The 18,953-nt window shown below is 42.3% G+C and overlaps 1 protein-coding gene across 1 annotated transcript in view; it reads left to right on the top strand.

Annotated features, from left to right (window-relative positions):
• The window catches only part of IQSEC3 (IQ motif and Sec7 domain 3), a 192,972-nt gene that overhangs the window by 123,966 nt on the left and 50,053 nt on the right, over positions 1 to 18,953 (top strand). Inside the window, exons 4-5 of the mRNA XM_030214368.1 lie at positions 1,677 to 1,799; positions 14,800 to 14,966. Of these exons, the coding sequence (XP_030070228.1) occupies positions 1,677 to 1,799; positions 14,800 to 14,966 (290 nt within the window). The remainder of the gene's footprint in view (positions 1 to 1,676; positions 1,800 to 14,799; positions 14,967 to 18,953) is intronic.

Genomic DNA, 18,953 nt, shown 5'->3' with positions numbered 1-18,953 from the left:
TAAAGAAGTGTCACAGTTTTGTGCTGAGAGGTGACTTGGAGAAAGATTTAATTTTACAGGAAAAAGGCATAAAATCACATTTGTTAATAAACTTCGTAAGCAAAATTCTAATGTTTGGTAGAAAAAGGTTTTATTGCTCATTAAAAGGAAGGGGTGTATAATTTTATAGGGAGCCATGTGGTCTTTATCTGCCATCATTTTTTATCTTTCTATGTAAAGGTGGTATGTGTATAAATGATCTCTTACAGAATACTAATTAGTGGAAATTAGTATGTCATGATTTGTTGGTGCAGCTTTGGAAAGGTGCAAGGGCAGAGTTTGGGCAGAGCATTGGTAGAATACACAGGTCCACATGTAAATGTTTTTGTGCTAACATCCTGGTGTGGGCATTTATACTAGCTATAGGGCCAATGTCAGTGATCATGCCTTAAATGTAAGTTCATCTTAGCCAGGTGCATTAGTATTCTATAAAGAAAAGCATGTGCTTATTTTTCTTTATAGAATAGGCTTAAAGTAGGCACCATAACCAATGCCTACAGTGAATGCCTTCACATGTATTGCTTTTTCAAGTAGATATTAAAGTTGCTGTGTTCACTGCTGTCTTGCTTATAGCTTTCAGAGAATAACTTTTCTTGATTCACTTTGGGGCTGATTTTCAAAAGAGAAAAATGTCCAAAAAATAGCATAAATCTGCATTTGGACGTTTTTCTCACAAAAACATCCAAATTGGTATTTTCAAAACCAATGTTTAAATGTTTTTCTATGAAGTCCATCAGAAGAGTGTTCAAATGTATGTTAAGGGTTGGATCTGGGAGTTCCTAGCACGTTGTTCAGCCGTAATGGAACAAAACAAAACCATTCAGGACTAAAACCAAGATTTTTTGAGCTAGACCTGTTTTTTTAACAAATAAGGCAGAAAATGGTGCCCTAAATTACCAGATGATCACTGGAGAGAATCAGGGATGACCCCCTCACCCCCCTCCAAAAATGTGATTACAGATCCCTGGAGTAGTCTAATGGTGGGTGCAATGCACTGCTGACAGGTGGACCTAGGCCTATACCTCCCCCTACCTGTTACGCTTGTGGTGGAAACTGTGAGCCCTCCAAAACTCACCAGAAACCCACTGTACCCACATATAGGTTCCCCCTTCACCCATAAGGGCTATAGTAATGGTATACAGTTGAGGGTAGCGGGTTTGGGGAGGGTATGGGGGGGGGGGGCTCTGCAGACAAGATAAGGGAGCAATGGTGAGATGTGTACCTGGGAGCATTTATTTGAAGTCCAGTGGACTGCCCCATTGCTCTCCTGGGATGTCTATGTGGCCAGTCTACTAAGAATGCTGGTTCCTCCTACATCCCAATAGATTGATTTTGTGCATTTTTTCACTTGGATGTTTTTTTTCGAAAGGACCAAAAAGATAAACACACAGAGCACAAAATATCTAGCAAGTAGTCATTTTTGAAAAAAAAAAAAAAAAAAAAGATAGATTTGTTTCCTGTTTTGAAAATGGCTATATTCCCCACTTGAATTTTGGAAGTTTTTGACAAAATGTCCAAAGTTGGACTTAGACGTCATATTGAAAATGCCCCGCTTTGTGTTTATTATCCATATCATGTGTAATTAGATACATGGGGCTGTTATGATTCTAACAGTGCTGTCCTGGGTTTTTTTCCAGTTGTGTGGTAGATGAAATGGACTTCTCAAACATGGAACTGGATGAAGCCTTGAGGAAATTTCAGGCTCACATTCGTGTGCAGGGTGAGGCCCAGAAGGTGGAACGACTTATTGAGGCATTCAGGTACTGTAATAATTTGTTTTGCAGTCCAGATGGTAAAGAAACACAAAACCAACATTAAGACAAGATGTCATAAGAAACAGACAACTTTGAGAAAAAAGAGCAGCAATCTTGCAGTTGAAAACTGATTGGGAGCAAATATTTGTGCGAAAGCTTATATCTCGTCTTATAGGTGCACTTTTTGACATGCTTGCCAAAGAGAGATTAAGTATGATGCATTAAGGATGTGTATTTATTTTAAAATAAGTCCTAACAAATGAGGCATTCATAGTTCGGTTCCTTCAAATGAACTAAATGGCCACATGATCCATAGACTTCAGTTTCATATCCATCATTAGTCTATGGGACCAGGAAAATAGGTTTCCTGTTTGGTTAGTCACAGCAAAGCCACCTTGGAGAGAGTCAACAAAGATACATGAGTCACTTCATGAATCATGTTGATGCTTTTTGACAAGCAGCCAGTCAAGTCTATCTTAGCCTCACATCCCATGGCTGATGATGTTAGCAGGAAACTTAAAACAGAAAGCAACACCATTTTCTGTTCATTTCTTTCCTAGGTTTCAGAGAAATACAGTAGGGTGGCTTATTAGGGTTAAAAAAGGTGAATATTGAAAATTATCATTAGCCTTAGACAGAAATAAAGTAAATAATAGCATACAGGCTCAGGCACAGGTAGAGAGTAGCTGGGCTGCCTGATTCAGTCTCTGTGTTAGAAAAACCTGAGGTTGTGTGTGCTGCAACTGCAGACTGTGCAGTAGAAGAGAGACTTCAGGGATACAGCTGTCAGTGAGTGAAACTGGCAAAAAGCCTAGAACTGCCCAGTGGTATGGGCCACCTGTTGCTAGAACTAAGGCAGAGATACCAAGTCATCCCTCCTGAGATGGATTCAGAAGCATGGCAAACCAGTATATCTCACTCCAATCCCCTCCTCCCCTGCATCTCTTCATTCTCTCAATATCCTCCTCCCCCCCCCCCCCCCATATACCTTCAAACTTATCTTCACTGCTAGAGGTTGCCAGCAGCAGTAGCAGCAGTTCACACACACTGCCTGCACCTGCCCCAGAATCCACCCTTGAACATATTCTGCCCCCTCGGATGCCACTTCCTATTTCCATATGGGAAGGATGAGTCAGAGGAAAGGTTCTGGGGCTGGTACAGTAAGTGTGCGTGAATTGCTGATGCTGCCAGCGACTTCTAGCAATAAAGATAAGTATTAAGGTAGTTGGGGGCCGGGTTCAGAGAAAGGGAGAGATGCCAGGTCATGAGAAAGAGGAGGTGAGTGGAGGGAAAGATGCTGGACATGTGGGTGGAGTTGAGGGAGGAAGAGATGCTGGATAATGGAAGGGAGGGAGGGAACAGAAAGCAAGAGACCTGAGAGGAAGGGATGAAATGAGAGATGCTGGACAATGGGAAGGAAGAGAGAGGAAGAGATGCTGGACTATGGGGAGGGGGATTGCAGTAGGAGAGAGGGAGAGATTCTACATCACTGGGGGGGGGGGGGGGAAGAAGAGGGAAAGATGTTGTACCGTGGAGAATGGGGGCAGAGAAGGGCATTTCAAGACTGTTACCCTCTGTCCTTGTGTTCCCAAAATTATTGCCCTAGAGCTGATGCTAATAATTGGCCTTGAGGCTGACACAGGAGGCTGGGGGTGGGAAAAGTAACACCTTTTTCAGATACATCAGAAGCAGAAAGCCTGTGATGGAATCCATGGGACTGTTAGATATTGAAGGAGCAAAAGGAGCACTCAGGGAGGATAAGGACATAGTTGTTAGTGATCTGTAACCTGTCATTCAAATCATGCGTAGTACCTGAAGACTGGAGGGTGGCCATGATAGAGTCGATTTTTAAAAAGAGTTCCAGGAGTGAGCTGGGAAATTAGAGACTGATAATCCTGAATTCAGTGCCAGGCAAAATAGAGGAAACTGTTATAAAGAATAAAATTATGGAATACAAAGACCATGGTTTAATGGGACAGAGTCAGCATGGGTTCAGCTAAGGGAAGTCTTGCCTCACCAATTTGCTTTATTTTTATGAAGATGTGAATTAACATGTGGATAAAAGTGAGCTGGTTGATGTAATGTATCTAGATTTTCAGAAAGCTTTTGACAAAATTCTTCATGAGAGACTCCTGAGAAAATTTAAAAAGTCATGGGATAGGAGGCAATCTCTTTCTGTGGATTAGGAATTGATTACTGGACAGAAAATAGAAGGCAGGTTTAAATGGCCATTTCTCTCAATGGAGGAGGGTGAATAGTGGAGTGCCACAGGGATCTGTACTGGGACTGGTACTATTTAACATATTTATAAATGATCTGGAAATCAGAATGATGAGTGAGGTGATTAAATTTGCAGATGACACAAAACTATTCAAAGTTTCAAAACATAACCTGATTGTGAAAAATTGTAAGAAGACCTAAGGAAACTGGAAGACTGGGCATCCAAATGGCAGATGAAATTGAATGTGGACAAATGTTAAGTGAAACACATTGGGAAGAATAATTCCAATCATTGTTACCTGATGTTAGGGTCCACCTTAGCAGTCTGCACTCAAGAAAAAAGATCTAGGAGTTATTATAGACAATACGCTGAAATCTTTTACCCAGTGTGTGGTGGTGGCCAAAAAAGCAAATAAGGTGCTAGGAATTTAGAAAAGAGATGCAAAATAAGACAAAGAATATCATAATGCCTCTGTATTGCTTCATGGTGCAACCTTACCTTGAGTATTGTGTTCAATTCTGGTTGCCGTATCTCAAAAAAGATGTGGAGGGGCATAATCGAACAGGGAGTTTTCCTGAGGACGTCCTCGCAGGACATCCCAGCGAATGGGCGGGGAAACCCGTATTATAGAAACAAGATGGGTGGCCATCTTTCATTTCAATAATACGGTCGGGGATGCCCAAATCTCAACATTTAGGTCGACCTTAATGGTCGTCCCTAGAGATGGTCATCCCTGATTTTCGGCGATAATGGAAATCGAGGACGCCCATCTCAGAAACAACCAAATCCAAGCCATCTGGTCGTGGGAGGAGCCAGCATTCATAGTGCACTGATCCCCCTCATATGCCAGGACACCAACCGGGCACCCTAGGGGGCACTGCAATGGACTTCAGAAATTGGTCCCAGGTGCATAGCTCCCTTACCTTGGGTGCTGAGCTCCCCCAACCCCCCCCCCCCAAACCCACTACCCACAACTGTACACCATTACCATAGCCCTAAGGGGTGAAGGGGGGCACCTACATGTGGGTACAGTGGGTTTTTGGTGGGTTTTGAAGGCTCACATTTACCACCACAAATGTAACAGGTAGGGGGGGATGGGCCTGGGTCTGCCTGCCTGAAGTGCACTGCACCCACTAAAACTGCTCCAGGGACCTGCATACTGCTGTCATAGAGCTGGGTATAACATTTGAGGCTGGCATAGAGGCTGGCAAAAATGTTTTAAAAATTTTTTTTGGATGGGAGGGGGTTGGTGACCACTGGGGGAGTAAGGGGAGGTCATCCCCAATTCCCTCTGGTGGTCATCTGGTCAGTACGGGCACCTTTTTGAGGCTTGGTCGCAAGAAAAAATGGACCAAGTAAAGTTGTCCAAGTACTCGTCAGGGACGCCCTTCTTTTTTCCATTATTGGCCGAGGATGCCCATGTGTTAGGCACACCCCAGTCCCACCTTCGTTACGCTGCCAACACCCCCCCATGAACTTTGATCATTCCCACAACGGAAAGCAGTTGAGGGCACCCAAAATCGGCTTTTGATTATGCCGATTTGGGTGACCCTGAGAGAAGGACGCCCATCTCTCAATTTGTGTTGGAAGATGGGTGCCCTTCTTTTTCGAAAATAAGCCTGATAGTGGAATTAGAAAAGGTTCAAAGAAGAGTGACCAAAATGATAAAGGGGATAGAACTCCTCCAATAGGCGGAAAGGCTAAAGAGGTTAGGGCTCTTCAGCTTGGAAAAGAGATGGCTGATGCGGGATATGATTGAGGTCTATAAAATCCTGAGTGGAGTAGAATGGATAAAAGTGAATTGATTTTTCATTCTTTCAAAAAGTACAAAGACCAGGGGACACTCAATGAATTTACGTGGAAATACTTGTAAAAGAAATAGGAGGAAATATTTTTTCATTCAAACAATAGCTAAGCTCTGTAATTTGTTGCCGGAGGATGTAACAGCAGTTAGTGTATCTGGGTTTAAAAAAAGGTTTGGACAAGTTCCTGGAGGAAAGGTGGACATGGTGGAAGCCACTGCTTGCTTCAGATTAGTAGCATGGAATGTTGCTACTAATTGGATTTGTGCCATGTACGTATGACCTGGATTGGCCACTGTTGGAACCAGGATACTGGGCTAGATGGACCATTGGCCTGACCCAGTATGGCTACTCTCATGTTAAGAGGGCTGCAGGCTGACATGGAGGCTGGGGGTAGGAGAAGGGGGTTGGAGGCTAACCTAAGACTTGGCGATGGCAGAAGGGGTTGATGTTGGCAGATGGTGGAGTAGCAGAAGGGGGCTGATATTGGCAGATGATGGAGTGGTAGAAGGAGAACTATGTTGGCAGATGGATGACAGAAGGGGCTCATTCTAGGCCTGGGATAAAAGTTTGATTTTAGGGCTTGAAACTAACACAAGTGCTTGGGATCAGATGCTAAGGGATGGGTGTAGAAGAAGGGTTCTAATGCTGGGCCTGCAAGAAGGGGGCTGAGGACAGTTGGAGGGGGGCTGAGAGGCTGAAGATAACAGGTAAACAGGTGGGAATACAGAGTTGGAGCTTGGAAATGGATCTGATGATAGGACTTGGAGGAGGGGGCTGAGGGCTGATGCAAAAATGTTGGATCGTTTATTACTTATCTTTCATTAGAATTTGTTAAAAATGCCTTTTTTTACAGTGCACATCAAAGCAATGTACAATTAAAGGGATGGGCAATGGAAAAAGGCAGAAGGTGTAAAGGGGCAGGTAGGGAAGGAGGGGAGAGAGAGTGAAGTGGACAAGATGGATAGAAGTGTTGAGAAGTTATCAGAATAGAGGAAGAGGGGATAACAAGGGAAATGTATGAACGAAGGGAGAAGTGAGAATGGGGAAGGCTGGAGAGAGGGAGAAGGTGAGAAATAGGAAGTGGTGAAAGATCTGGAGGGGCTGGAAAAGGATTGAGAGACATTGGAAAGGAACAGATAAAAGGGACAGATCTGAGAGGAGAATAAGGAAACTCGATAGCAGGTAAGAGAAAGAATAAAGGGACTGGATGCCAGGAGGGGTTGAATGAAAGGTAATGAGCTGGGATTGGTGAGTGAATGTGACTTGGAGGAAGATAAAGGAGAGGTGAGAGTGGAAGATGGAAAGCTCGTAGGTAGGTAGGTGAAATGTGAGATGAAGGAAACTGAGGACTACAGGAAGAGAGTATGGAGAATGAGGTGTAAAATCTAGGTGCTGAGCAAAGATGCACAGAAGGAAGAAATAGAGAAACATTATTAAGGAGAACGAATGATGTCAGAGGTAGAAGTAGAGAGAAAAAGAAGACAGGAGAAGAAAGAACAAAATAAAACAAGAAAAAGTTGAAAGGAGAGGCTGGGGCCAACCAGCTTAGTGAAATTAAATGCCCAGACAACATTTTATTTTCAGTTAGGTGGCTAGAATACGTCAGCTTGAAATGTGCAATCCTGATAACTTTATTTCACACATTTCTGTTTCTCTAGAGGCAGCCCAGCCACTCTCTACCTGTGCCTGAGCCTGAGCACTGCACTCAGACTTCAAGGAGTTTTTACTTCTATTTAGTGGTTGCTTATTCTGTATTTGAGGCATTTGTCTGTATTCTGCAGGAGCAATAGAAGTGAGATATTTTGCTAGTGTTTAGTTTCTGTGTAGCAGTCTGGTCTGTTATATTTTTCCAGCAGGAAGTATATCAGTATTCTAGGGTGCTGTCTTTTAAAGATAGGGTTGTTGCTATTTGAGTTACTTCTGTTTTATTATGAGAGGATAGAAATAGGTTTGGAATGGGTTTTTGCAGGGTTTGGTTACTGGAGCTCTCATCCCCCCCCCCCCCCCCCCCCCCCCATTCCCCACTATCTTAGGAGAGTTGGTGTTATGGGTTGTCTTAATTTTTCTGCCCAGTTCCCATGCAGTTCTAGCTATGCCACTGACAGACTGCATAGTGAGAAGGTTGACTGTAAAAGAAGGAGATCTGGCAGAGACAGGGCAAGGAAAGGCAGGAGAAATGGCACACACGGGTGCACAGTATTATTACTAGGCAAGGCAGAGCAGAATACATATCCTGATTCTGTTTGTAGGTCTGAGAGTCACTTTGCGAGTAAAGTTTGGCATGCTGTGTGGGTTCACAGAAGTGAATGAATGACTGTGCTGCAATGTCACAGTGACAGTGTTCTTATTATGCTGGTTAGAGAGCACATACATATTGATTCTGTTTGTGAGTGTGAGAGTTTTTCCATTATTAAAGTCAAGCATCAGAAATATTTGGAATTTGAAAAGGAACCAAATGGTTTGTTTTCAGATCAAATGGAATGTTTTTGGCAATGAACATCCCTATGATGCCTTGTAGACAAATAAATGGATATTCAAACGATTTAGGGAGTAGTTGCTAAAGTGTGTTAAGAATTTTTGCCCCTTAAGATGTGTTAAACAGGCAAAACTGTGCATTATTGTACGATAATGCCACTTAGTTCATAGTACCGCGGGCTGCACAATGAGATACAAAGCACACAAATACATTAAGAAGACCTCATTGTTATGTAAATTGAATAATGCAGCTTCATTGAACTTTGCAAGCTGTGTTATTCCAGGAAAAAAATAGCACCGGTGTTATTTAGTTTGCCTAGGAGCATTGGGCTCTTGCGTACATAAATATATAGAATACTATATTAACACTTAGGGGGTCTTTCACTAAGCCATGGTAGCGTCTTTAGCTCGCAGTAGAAATCAGCTGGCAGTAAACACCAAGATGCCCATAGGAATATAATGGGCATCTCAGCGTTTTCTGCCAGCTGATCTCTACTGCGATCTAAAAATGCTAACACGGCTTAGTAAAAGACCCCCTTAGCACATGGAATGATACTTTTGCACTTACCTGCAAAAATATCATTCCATTACGTACCACAGATCAATCCAGAGATGAGTGGGTTGTGCCCCCTTACCAACAGGTGGTGTCACGCTTCTTTCGGACTTCTAGGTAAATGAGCCCTTGGGCCACTGCCAAGAGCGGCAGCGGCAGGAGGAATCACCCAAACACAGGCAAGGCAAACGGAACTGGAACACAGTGGACCGGAGCAAGGCTTCACTTGCACTTAGCCGCCCTTCACCAAGAGTTGAGCTCCAGGCTGCAAGCGGCCAGCAGGACTTACCGGACAGGACAAGAAGGAGGAACTGCAGGACACAGCAGCTGGCTGACAACCAGCAGGTCTCACTAGAAACATGCTGGGGTCCCAAGTAAGACAGCAGGCAGACGAATAATCCAGAAACAAGCCGGGTCTGGGCAGGCAGCAGGCAGAAGAATAGTCCAAACACAAGCCGGGTCTGGGCAGGCAGCAGGCAGGAGAATAGTCCAGGAGACAAGCAGGGTCAAAAGCACAAAAGGGAAAAAACAGCACAGATGCACTGCAACAGCTCTCACCAAAGGAAACACCTCTGAGGACCTCTGTTGCAAGGCAAACTACAGACCTACCCAGTTGGTTAATAAAGGTAACCTAAAAGAGAGGTCACTAAGTACGGGTACTGCTTGGTTCCAAAAAACTCCCAAAACACTCTGGAAGGCTGGAAGATCCGGACCGGAACAGCATATCTTCTGGTACATGGGAACCGGTAAGCCATCAGTTCCCAGCACCCGCCAGGTTTAACCACCGGGGGCCGAGGTGTCTGTAAGCAAGGAACCTGGCCACAACCGTGACAGGTGGAGATAGAGAGAACAGCAGAGCTCTGCCATAAGGGTTACTGTGCAGCAGCCTCACTTTCAGTATTCTATTTCAGCAGGTGGATGGACATATCCTGTGCAGCTCTCTGGATGGTGCTTGCTTCTGGCCTAGTCCTTCAGGTCTAGTTGAGCTGGAGGACTTGCAACCCTTCTGCATATCCTCACAGCTGTATCCGGGGTGACTCCCAGGTCCACCCTGATCTTCCCAGGACCCTTGCTCCAGGTGCCCATTGTTTCCAGGTGCTTTTTGGCTAGGATCAGGTGACCCTCAGGGGGAGGAATGCTGGCTTCGGCCTAATCCCTGGTAAGCCTTTCCTCAGCTGAGAGGTGCCCAGCTCTACCACCGGCTGCCTTTCAGGTGCTGTGGAGGACTTGCAGCTCATCTGCATATCCTTTACAGCCCCGTTTTATAAGGGTAATACAAGAGATGGCCAAAAATTTGTACATCGGCCTTTATTCATGCAGCAAGGCATGCACAGGTGCTAGCTTGAAGGGACAGGCTTAAATAAGGTTACCATACGGCTCCAGAAAAAGGACAGATTGAATCATTCTTGGTTTTACTTCCATTGCTTTCAATGGAAGCAAAACCCAGACTGGATCAACGTGTCCTCCTTTTTCTGGAGCCATATGGTAACCCTAGGCTTAAAGGTAAATGCCACCTCCCATTCCATGACAACTCTCCCCCTCCCCAACAGCAACAGCATATGTTCTCCTCACCCCCTTATGAGGAAGTCTATACTTCCCCCTTAAGGATACCTCTCACAGTGCCATGATCCAGGAGGTATAAAAGCCCAGAAGCACAGCTAGGTTAAGGAGGCCCATAGGGAAGCAGCGATGCTCCACTGCATACAGGTATGCCTCCACCACCTATGTATGAACTGTAACTGCTACAGTCAGGCAGGCCAAGTTTTACTTGGAACTATGCAATTTAGTATCTTTGACTCAGCCAGTTATAAGCTAGCCTCAATGAACTGTAAACGATTGCACTGGTAACTCTGGGGAGCCAGACCAGAGCCCAGCAGTGTATGCTACATGGTAGCCCTGCAGGAGCAGGCCACAGAAGGACACTCTTGTATGAAAAGATTAATTTTTGTCCTCACTTCTCTTCCCCAGCTGTGAATTGAATAGGACCCCTACCTGACACGTTCAATAAAATATTATTTTATTTACTTTTAACCTGCTGTGTGGCTCTGGATTATCCTGGCTGTAGGGCCTGCCTTTGTTCATGTCATCACACCACCTGACAGCAAGAAGATCTCCCTGACAGCCCCTAACAACAAGAAGACCCTTTCCTGATTGCAGTCCCCTGACAGCAAGACCCCATCATGGTCGCCACGGGAGACAAGCACCCCTATGAACCCACCCCCAGCTCTTACTGGGAGTCTCTGGTGGTCTTGTGAGACCAGGAGCAATCCTAAGTCACTCTAGCTCCATTTGGGCCTGGGTTCAAAATGGTGCCCTTGACTTCTAGAAGTAGTCTTGCACTATTACAACTAGCATTCAAGCTGCCAAATAATGACCAAATAAAAACAACAGCTATACCCATTTCTAGTAAAATTTTACATAGCATAGAAAGGTCAGTAACAAAGAGGTCATAATATGGACTTAAAAGTGTAAGGATCAGAAGAAATATTATAAAATGCTTTGTATTGGGAGGGTGGTAGATGCTTGGGATAGTCTATTGGTAAAGGTAGTGGCAACCAAAACCTTTACATCATTTAAGCTTGCTTCAGTTCGATTGACTGCTTTAATGACTTATAGGGCCCTAAGAAGTCTTATATGGGTGCAGCCTCCTTTTATTGGTGTCCAATTCATAGTGGTGACATCTGTGATGCTGGCTTATTGCATGGGATTGCTTAACAGATATCACTTCAGTTTTTTTTTAAGATATTGCATTTTACAGCCTTGTGTTATGGGCCTCCTGTTATATAGGGAATTTTGTCCTTTTGCCCAAAGGAAAAAAGCAACCTTGATAGGGTGGCCAGATGCTTTGGATAAATGCTGTGTGGATTATTACCAGTGGTAAAACATGGGAGGAGGCCTGGATGTGAGACTTATAAGAATCAAACAGAGATTTTGGAGACCATCACTGTAACAGAATTTTAACATACTTGGGACAGATATAAAGGGCAACAGAGGAGTAGCCTAATGGTTAGTACAATGGACTGAGAAACTGGGTTCAATTCCCACTGCAGCTCTTTGTAACTCTGGACAAGTCACCTAACCCTCATTTGCCCCAGATACAAAAACTTAGATTGTGAGCCTATTATGGACATATAAAGGGGCATTTTCAATATAACGTCTAAATCCAATTTTGCAGAAATTAGGTGGTAAACATAAGCCATTTCGAACCAGAAAATGTCTCTCTTTTTGTTGTGAAAATGACAGTTTTCTAGATGTTTAGTAGATGTTTTGTGCTCAGTGTGTTTTACTTTTGTGACCATTTTTGAAAAAAAAAAAAAAAAAAAAAGTTCAAGGAAAAAACACACAAACACAAGCCATTGGGACTGGCTACACAGACATCCTAGCAAAGCAGTGAGGCACCCTAGGGGGTGCTGCACTGGACTTCACATAAAAGCTCCCAGGTACTCATCTCACCATTATCTCTTTATATTGTATGGTGAGCCCTCCAAAACCCACCAAAAACCAACTGTACCCAACTGTACACAACTACAATAGCACTTTTGCGTGCAGGTGACATCTATGTGTGGGTACAGTAGGTTTCTGGTGGGTTTTGGGGGGGCTTACACTTTCCACTACAAGTAGAACAGAGTGAGATGTAGGTCTGTGTCTCCTTCTGTACAGTGCACTGCACCAACCACTAGGCTACTCCAGGGTCCTGCTTGCTGCCATAGCATCTGATGCTGTCATAGAGGCTGGTATGTACTGTTTCTTTCACATCTTTAGGGGGTTGGAGGGGAGTCATTGACCACTGGGGGAGTAAGGGAAGGTCATGCTTTAATCCCTCCACTGGTCATCTAGTCATTTAAGGCATATTTTTGGGATTTAGTCATGATTGAAGCAATTTTAGACTGAAACATCTTTTAGCCCTGGACGTTTTGGCTTTGTTCCATTATAGCAGAAAAACATCCAAGTTTTGGGAATGCGCAGATCTCCCACCATCAACACGCTCTCAACATGCCCCCTTGTGATTTGGACATTCTGCAGACGAACTGCATAGAAAAGCTTCTTAAAAATGTGTTTCGAAAATAGCTATTTGGATGTTTTGACAAAAAAAGTCCATCTGCCACTTTGTGCCACTTTTTGGACATTTTTCTCTTTTGAAAATGAGCCCTTTAATAAATGTAAACCACTTTGGATGTACCAGAGGGAGGCAGTGTATCAAAATCCATGACCAAGCTGAGACAATCGGTACAAGGCATGGGTGAATAAATATTGGAATTTATATGCTTATCCAACTGAAGTCAGAGAGGAGAAGAAAATAGGATGAGCTGATTGGTCTTTATATGTCATCATCTACTAAGATGACTGATAATGGATTCATTTGTCTTTGTTTATTCCCTATTTTTCCAAGGCTCAGTGCTACAGTCATGATTCCAGTTGGATGATGGCTTATAAAAACCTTGTAGGTTGGAGATCTGTGATCAAGCCTTGAAATATTCCATATAGATTTAGCATATATATTGGGTTCAGCCAGTGTTGCAACCGTGAGGAAGTAGATTATGCTTTGGCCAAAGACACTGTGGAAACTAACCAATCTTTTACATTTTAAACCATTTCATAACCTATTAAAAACTTTTATACCTCAACTTCTGTGAACTGAACTACATTGTGCCACATCAACCATTTGAAGGATGTTGATAGACAATTCTTGTGACACTCCTCATGTCCAGTGTACAAATGTAGGGGTCTGTATTTAGCCGGCAGCAGTCAGTGTTTTGTTGACTGCCCCCGGCTTTATTTCCAGATATTCAATGCCAGGTCATGTCCGAACATCAGCATAGAACTTCAGGGCATACATGATTGGCTAAAACATTGCCACATCTCAAGTGTAATTTTCAGCACTTAATCAGCTACAATGAACAGCCTTTGCTTTTGTACAGTCATCCTAGCTGTTTAAATGCTGAATATAGTTAGATTTTTGCTTACACCTTTTTCAAGAGTGGCTCAAGGTGAGTTACATTCATGTACACTGGGTATTTCCCTGTCCCTGTAGGGCTCACAATCTGAGTATGTACCTAAGGGTTAAGTGACTTGCCCAAGATCACAAGGAGCAGCAGTGGGATTTGAATGGGGCACCTCTGGATGTCAAGACTGGTGCTCTAACCACTAGGCCACTCCTCCTCTTCAGTCAGCTAAGTGTGGACTTTGCCCCCAGAACACCCACAGTGTAGCCAGTTTTAGCTTGGGCGCTAACTGGACATTTTCAGTTGCACTATTCAGTTAAGTACTGTAGAATACAGGGCTGCCGAGAGGGGGGGCAGGGGTGACAAAATTCCTCGGGCCTCCAAGGGGGGCCCAGCGCCGGGGTCTCTCTCCTTTTCCTGTTCTCAGGCTGCCGGCGCTGCAGTCCCTGGTCTCAACTGCCTGCCCTCGGCTCCGTCGACAGCCCTCTCCATCCGCCACCGGGCCCCTGCATTCAAATCGGCAGTGCCTCACCTCCGTGTGAAAGCGGCAGATCACCTCCCTTTGGGCCTTCCCTCACTGTGTCCCACCCTCGTCTGATGTACCTTCCTGTTTCCGCGAGGGTGCGACACAGGGTGGGGCCGAAGGTAGGCGATCTGCAGCTTTCACACGGAGGTGAGGCGCTGCCGATTTGAATGCAGGGGGCCCGGTGATGGATGGAGGGGGGAGGGGGTGTCGAAGGGGCTGGGGGTGGGCGGGTGGAGACCGGGGACTGCAGTGCTGGCAGCCTGAGAACAGGAGAGGGAGGTGACAGTGGTAGCAATTGGGTGGCCCTGGTAGAATATGCCAGGTTAGCCCCGGGCAAGTGATTTCTGGCAATTAAAATAGCTTTGAATATTGATCCTGTACTGTGATTTGTTTTTTTGTTACTTTAATGACTAGAAGATTCAGGACAGGACAGCATTCTATAGTAACAATTCTAATTTTTGTTTAAATTTCACCATTGTTTAGCCAGCGGTATTGCATGTGTAACCCAGAAGTGGTCCAGCAGTTCCATAATCCCGACACCATCTTCATTTTGGCATTTGCTGTCATCCTGCTCAATACAGACATGTATAGCCCCAACATCAAACCTGACCGGAAGATGATGCTGGAAGATTTCATCCGGAACCTGAGAGGTTAGTGGGATGTCTTCACATTTCTGGAGTATCCTTTGTTTCAAGCTGGGCCAGTTATTTTTAACAAGTATATCTCTTGTCTTAAAGGCAGTGAAGGCTTTAATATCTTTACAACACTCCAGACATACAGTAATTCTAAAAAAAAAAAAAAAACCCCACACCTATACTATTCAAAATAGACTTTTGATTGTAATGATTTGTATCTGGCAATCACTGCTCCTTGACAATAGGGTACAGTGCATACTATTCCACAGAAAAAAAACCCCAATGTGATCATGTTTCAAGCAAAAGCTCTGCATCAAGACATAGCTATATACTGCTGCAAAATTTCAAAAAGCATCACAAGAAATCCTTTTTAAAAAGTTTTTCTTATACAGAGAGCACACTTGCTACGTTCATTGGCATGATTCACTGCCCCATTTGTGATGGTCCTACCACATTAAAAAGATGAAAAAGTATTTATAAGAATCATTATAAATCTATTTTGAATAGTACATCATTTTTGGAATTATAATAGGTCATTAGAAGGCATTAGCAATCCTTCTAATCAGATTGGTCTGTTATCTGCCTCCTGTGTATTTGATCTCTGACACAGAGTGAAATTATGATGTATCCTGAGAGAAAACTGATCTTTAGTCATTTTTTGTTTTAGTTCAATATCTTTATTGAACTACAAGATGAGAACAAAGCAACAGGACAAACAGAGCAGTCATAGCCCTAGGTGCCATAATGGACAATACATTGAAATCCTCTGCTCAGTGTGCGGCATTGGCCAAAAAAAAAGCAAATTGAATTCTAGAAATTATTAGGAAAGGGATAGCAAATGAGACAAAGAATATTACAATGCCTCTGTATCACTCCATGGTGCAAACTCACCTTGAGTATTGTGTACAATTCTGGTCACAGTGCCTCAAAAATCATATAGACTAGATTCTATATATGGCGCCTAAAAAATTGGCACTGAAAAAACCTGCTTAAGAAGTATTGTACAAGCCGCACCTAAATTTCAGTGTGTACATTTAGGTGTCGTCATTTGCACCAACAAAAATGTTGTGTAAATGCCAGCACCTAAATTTACATGCAGATCATCATTATTCTACAGTTATGTACATAACTCAAAGCCTCATCCCAATGTCCATGACCATCCCATTTCCGTGCCCCCTTTTTCGGGCCATGCATAAATTTTACGTGCACATCTTGCTTCTACCTTTATGCACATACCTCCCAATTAAATATAATTAGTATCAATAATTGCTTGTTAAAAAGCCAATTGCTTGCACTAATTTGTTATTCAATTAAATTGCACATGCAAATCAGGATCATGCCTAAATTTGTGCATGCAATGTTTGGCGATTTTTATAGAATCGGGGGATAGTGGAATTTAAAAAAAGGTTCACAGAAGGACGACAAAACTAATTAAGGGAATGAAACTCCTCTCATATGAGGAAAGGTTTACGAGGTTAGGGTTATTCAGCTTGAAGAAGAGATGGCCAAGGGGGAACATGACTGAGGTCTACAAAATACTGAGTGGAGTAGAACAGGTTAATGCGAATCAATTGTTTACTCTTTCAAAAAGTATAAAGACTAGTGCACAGCGCTGCGTGCATCTAGTAGCGCTTTAGAAATGATAAGTAGTAGGGTCACTTCATGAAGTTATATGGCAATAATTCTAAAACAAATAGAAGAAAATATGTTCTTCAGTCAGGAAATAGTTGAGCTTTGGAATTTGTTGCCGGAGGATGTCCATAATCTGCTATAGACATTGGAAACTGCTATTAAGATAAGCATTGGAAAGCCATTATCTATCCTGGAATCAGTAGCATGGAATCTTGCAACTCTTTGGGATTCTAGCAAGGTACTTTTGACTTGGATTGGCCACTGTTGGACGCATGATACTGGGTTAGATAGGCCATTGGCTTGACCAAGTATGGCTATTATGTTCTTACTAAAGAACGGTACAACCAAAACAAAGAAGAGAAAGACAAGCCAACAATGACAGTTTATCAGTTAAATAACTAGAAACTGCGATTGAGGAGAATCACTGAAGAAATCTGTTAACAGCTTTCATACCTACAAAATATGTAATTGATTTTTCATTTTTTCTGCTACTGCACGTTCAAACTTATAAGTTGTTCAAACTGAATTCCACCATAAAGTACAATTTAGCTTAGAGGCATCTTTCCAGGAGTTGCTTTAGTCTAATTTTAATTTCTGGCTGTAAGTTCACATATTATAAAAATGACTCTTTAAAGGTAAAATTCAAAGATTTCTGAATCATTTGTTGGAAACTAATTTTCTACATTTACAGCTCATCAGCAAGGGGAGAAATAAAAAGATGGTGGCTGTAGAAACGGCTGTTCTGGTTAGGAAACCAGGTTATTAAAGGAAGTAGCTGCCTATGCAGTGAAAATATTAGCTTCTCAACCAAAGCAGCCTTTTCTGTAGCTCAAAGCTTATCTCTTTGGCTCTCGTCCTAAAACTGCATACTAGCTGACCTCACCAAAACATCATATGCTCTGGGACTTCAGGCAGCCATCAAGGAGCTGAGCAGGGAATTAATTACTCTGAAAAACAAGAGACAAGAATTACATTTTTCTCTATAAATCAACTTTAAAAAATGATGGTGATTATAAGAGTGAAAGCTGAGAGCCTGCTAGTCAAGGTGGGCTCAGTGCCTATTCTATTCTGTGACTTCTATTCTGTTTTTATCTGACCAATTCAACGCGGATTACAAAAGTTAACACATTCTTAGCTGAAAGGAATTACATCAGAATAAAGAAACAGATATAATTAAATTCTTTCAAACATATAAACATTTATACTACAAAAATAAATACGTTTTAAGAGCTTTTCTAAACAAATAATAAGGCGTAAGTAGACGAATCTCTACCAATAACATATTCCACATTCTTGCACCCTGGGAATGAAAAAGAATGATTCCACGATGATTTCTGAGTCATCCCTCTAACTGAGAGAACATCAAGCAACAAAGTCTTTGAAATTCTCAACCACACAAAGTAGGGGAACAAACAATCCCTATGTGCCTCAGCAAGAGAGAAACATAAAAATCATAAATACGTAGGCTGTGAATTTAAGAAATAAATAAGTAAACAATTAGTAAAAAGTAATAAAAAGGTAAATTATAACAACAAAATAATAACAACAACAGAGAGACTAATCTGTGACATTGATAAAAATATAAGTATAACAATATATAATATAATATAAATATATCATATAATATAATATAAATAAACAAAATGACAACAAGGTCAAATGTATTTATGATTTTTACATGTTTACATTAATGTAGTATACATTTTTGTAGACTCCTGAAGCAGGCGTTTTGACGCCAAAACACAGCAGATGTGTTGCGTCAGCTTAAGCTGTTCTGATAAAGATCACCCTTATGAACCAGTGTCTCCCTTAGTTTTTGGAAGAGCCAATCTACCCTACATCGAAATTCTCAAGCTAAGTCTATTTTTTAAAAATAGAAATAGACCTCTGATCATACCTGAGTTTAATCCATAAAAACATTTATAAATCAAGCAGGCAATTTTACAATAAACATGAAGTTCTATTTTCAACCAATGTAATTCTTTTAGAAGAGGAGTGATCTCACTATATTTACTCATTCTAAAAATCAGTCTGGCAGTAGTATTTTGTAGAAGTTGTCATCTCATCTGTTGTTGCTTATTTAAAGTACAGTATAATGAATTACAATAATCCAAGAAAGGTAAGAGAACTGCCTAAACAATAGTCCTAAAACTTTTTGGATTTAATGATGCTTTCAATTTATTTAAAGTAAAAAAGAACTTTTTAACCAAATTATCAATTTGACGTTCATATGACAACTTAGAATCCAATATTATGCCCAATACTTTAGACTTACTATCAAACCATAAAGGTGCTCCTGAAGGGAGAACCACACTTTCTAAAGCAACTTTGTGTTGATCACCAAACCATAATAATTCGTTTTCTGAGTAT

This window comes from Microcaecilia unicolor, chromosome 9 (genome assembly GCF_901765095.1).
Source record: "Microcaecilia unicolor chromosome 9, aMicUni1.1, whole genome shotgun sequence".
Taxonomy (NCBI): domain Eukaryota; kingdom Metazoa; phylum Chordata; class Amphibia; order Gymnophiona; family Siphonopidae; genus Microcaecilia; species Microcaecilia unicolor.
The sequence above is the reverse complement of the archived record's forward strand: the minus strand, read 5'-3'. Positions and strand labels throughout refer to the sequence as shown.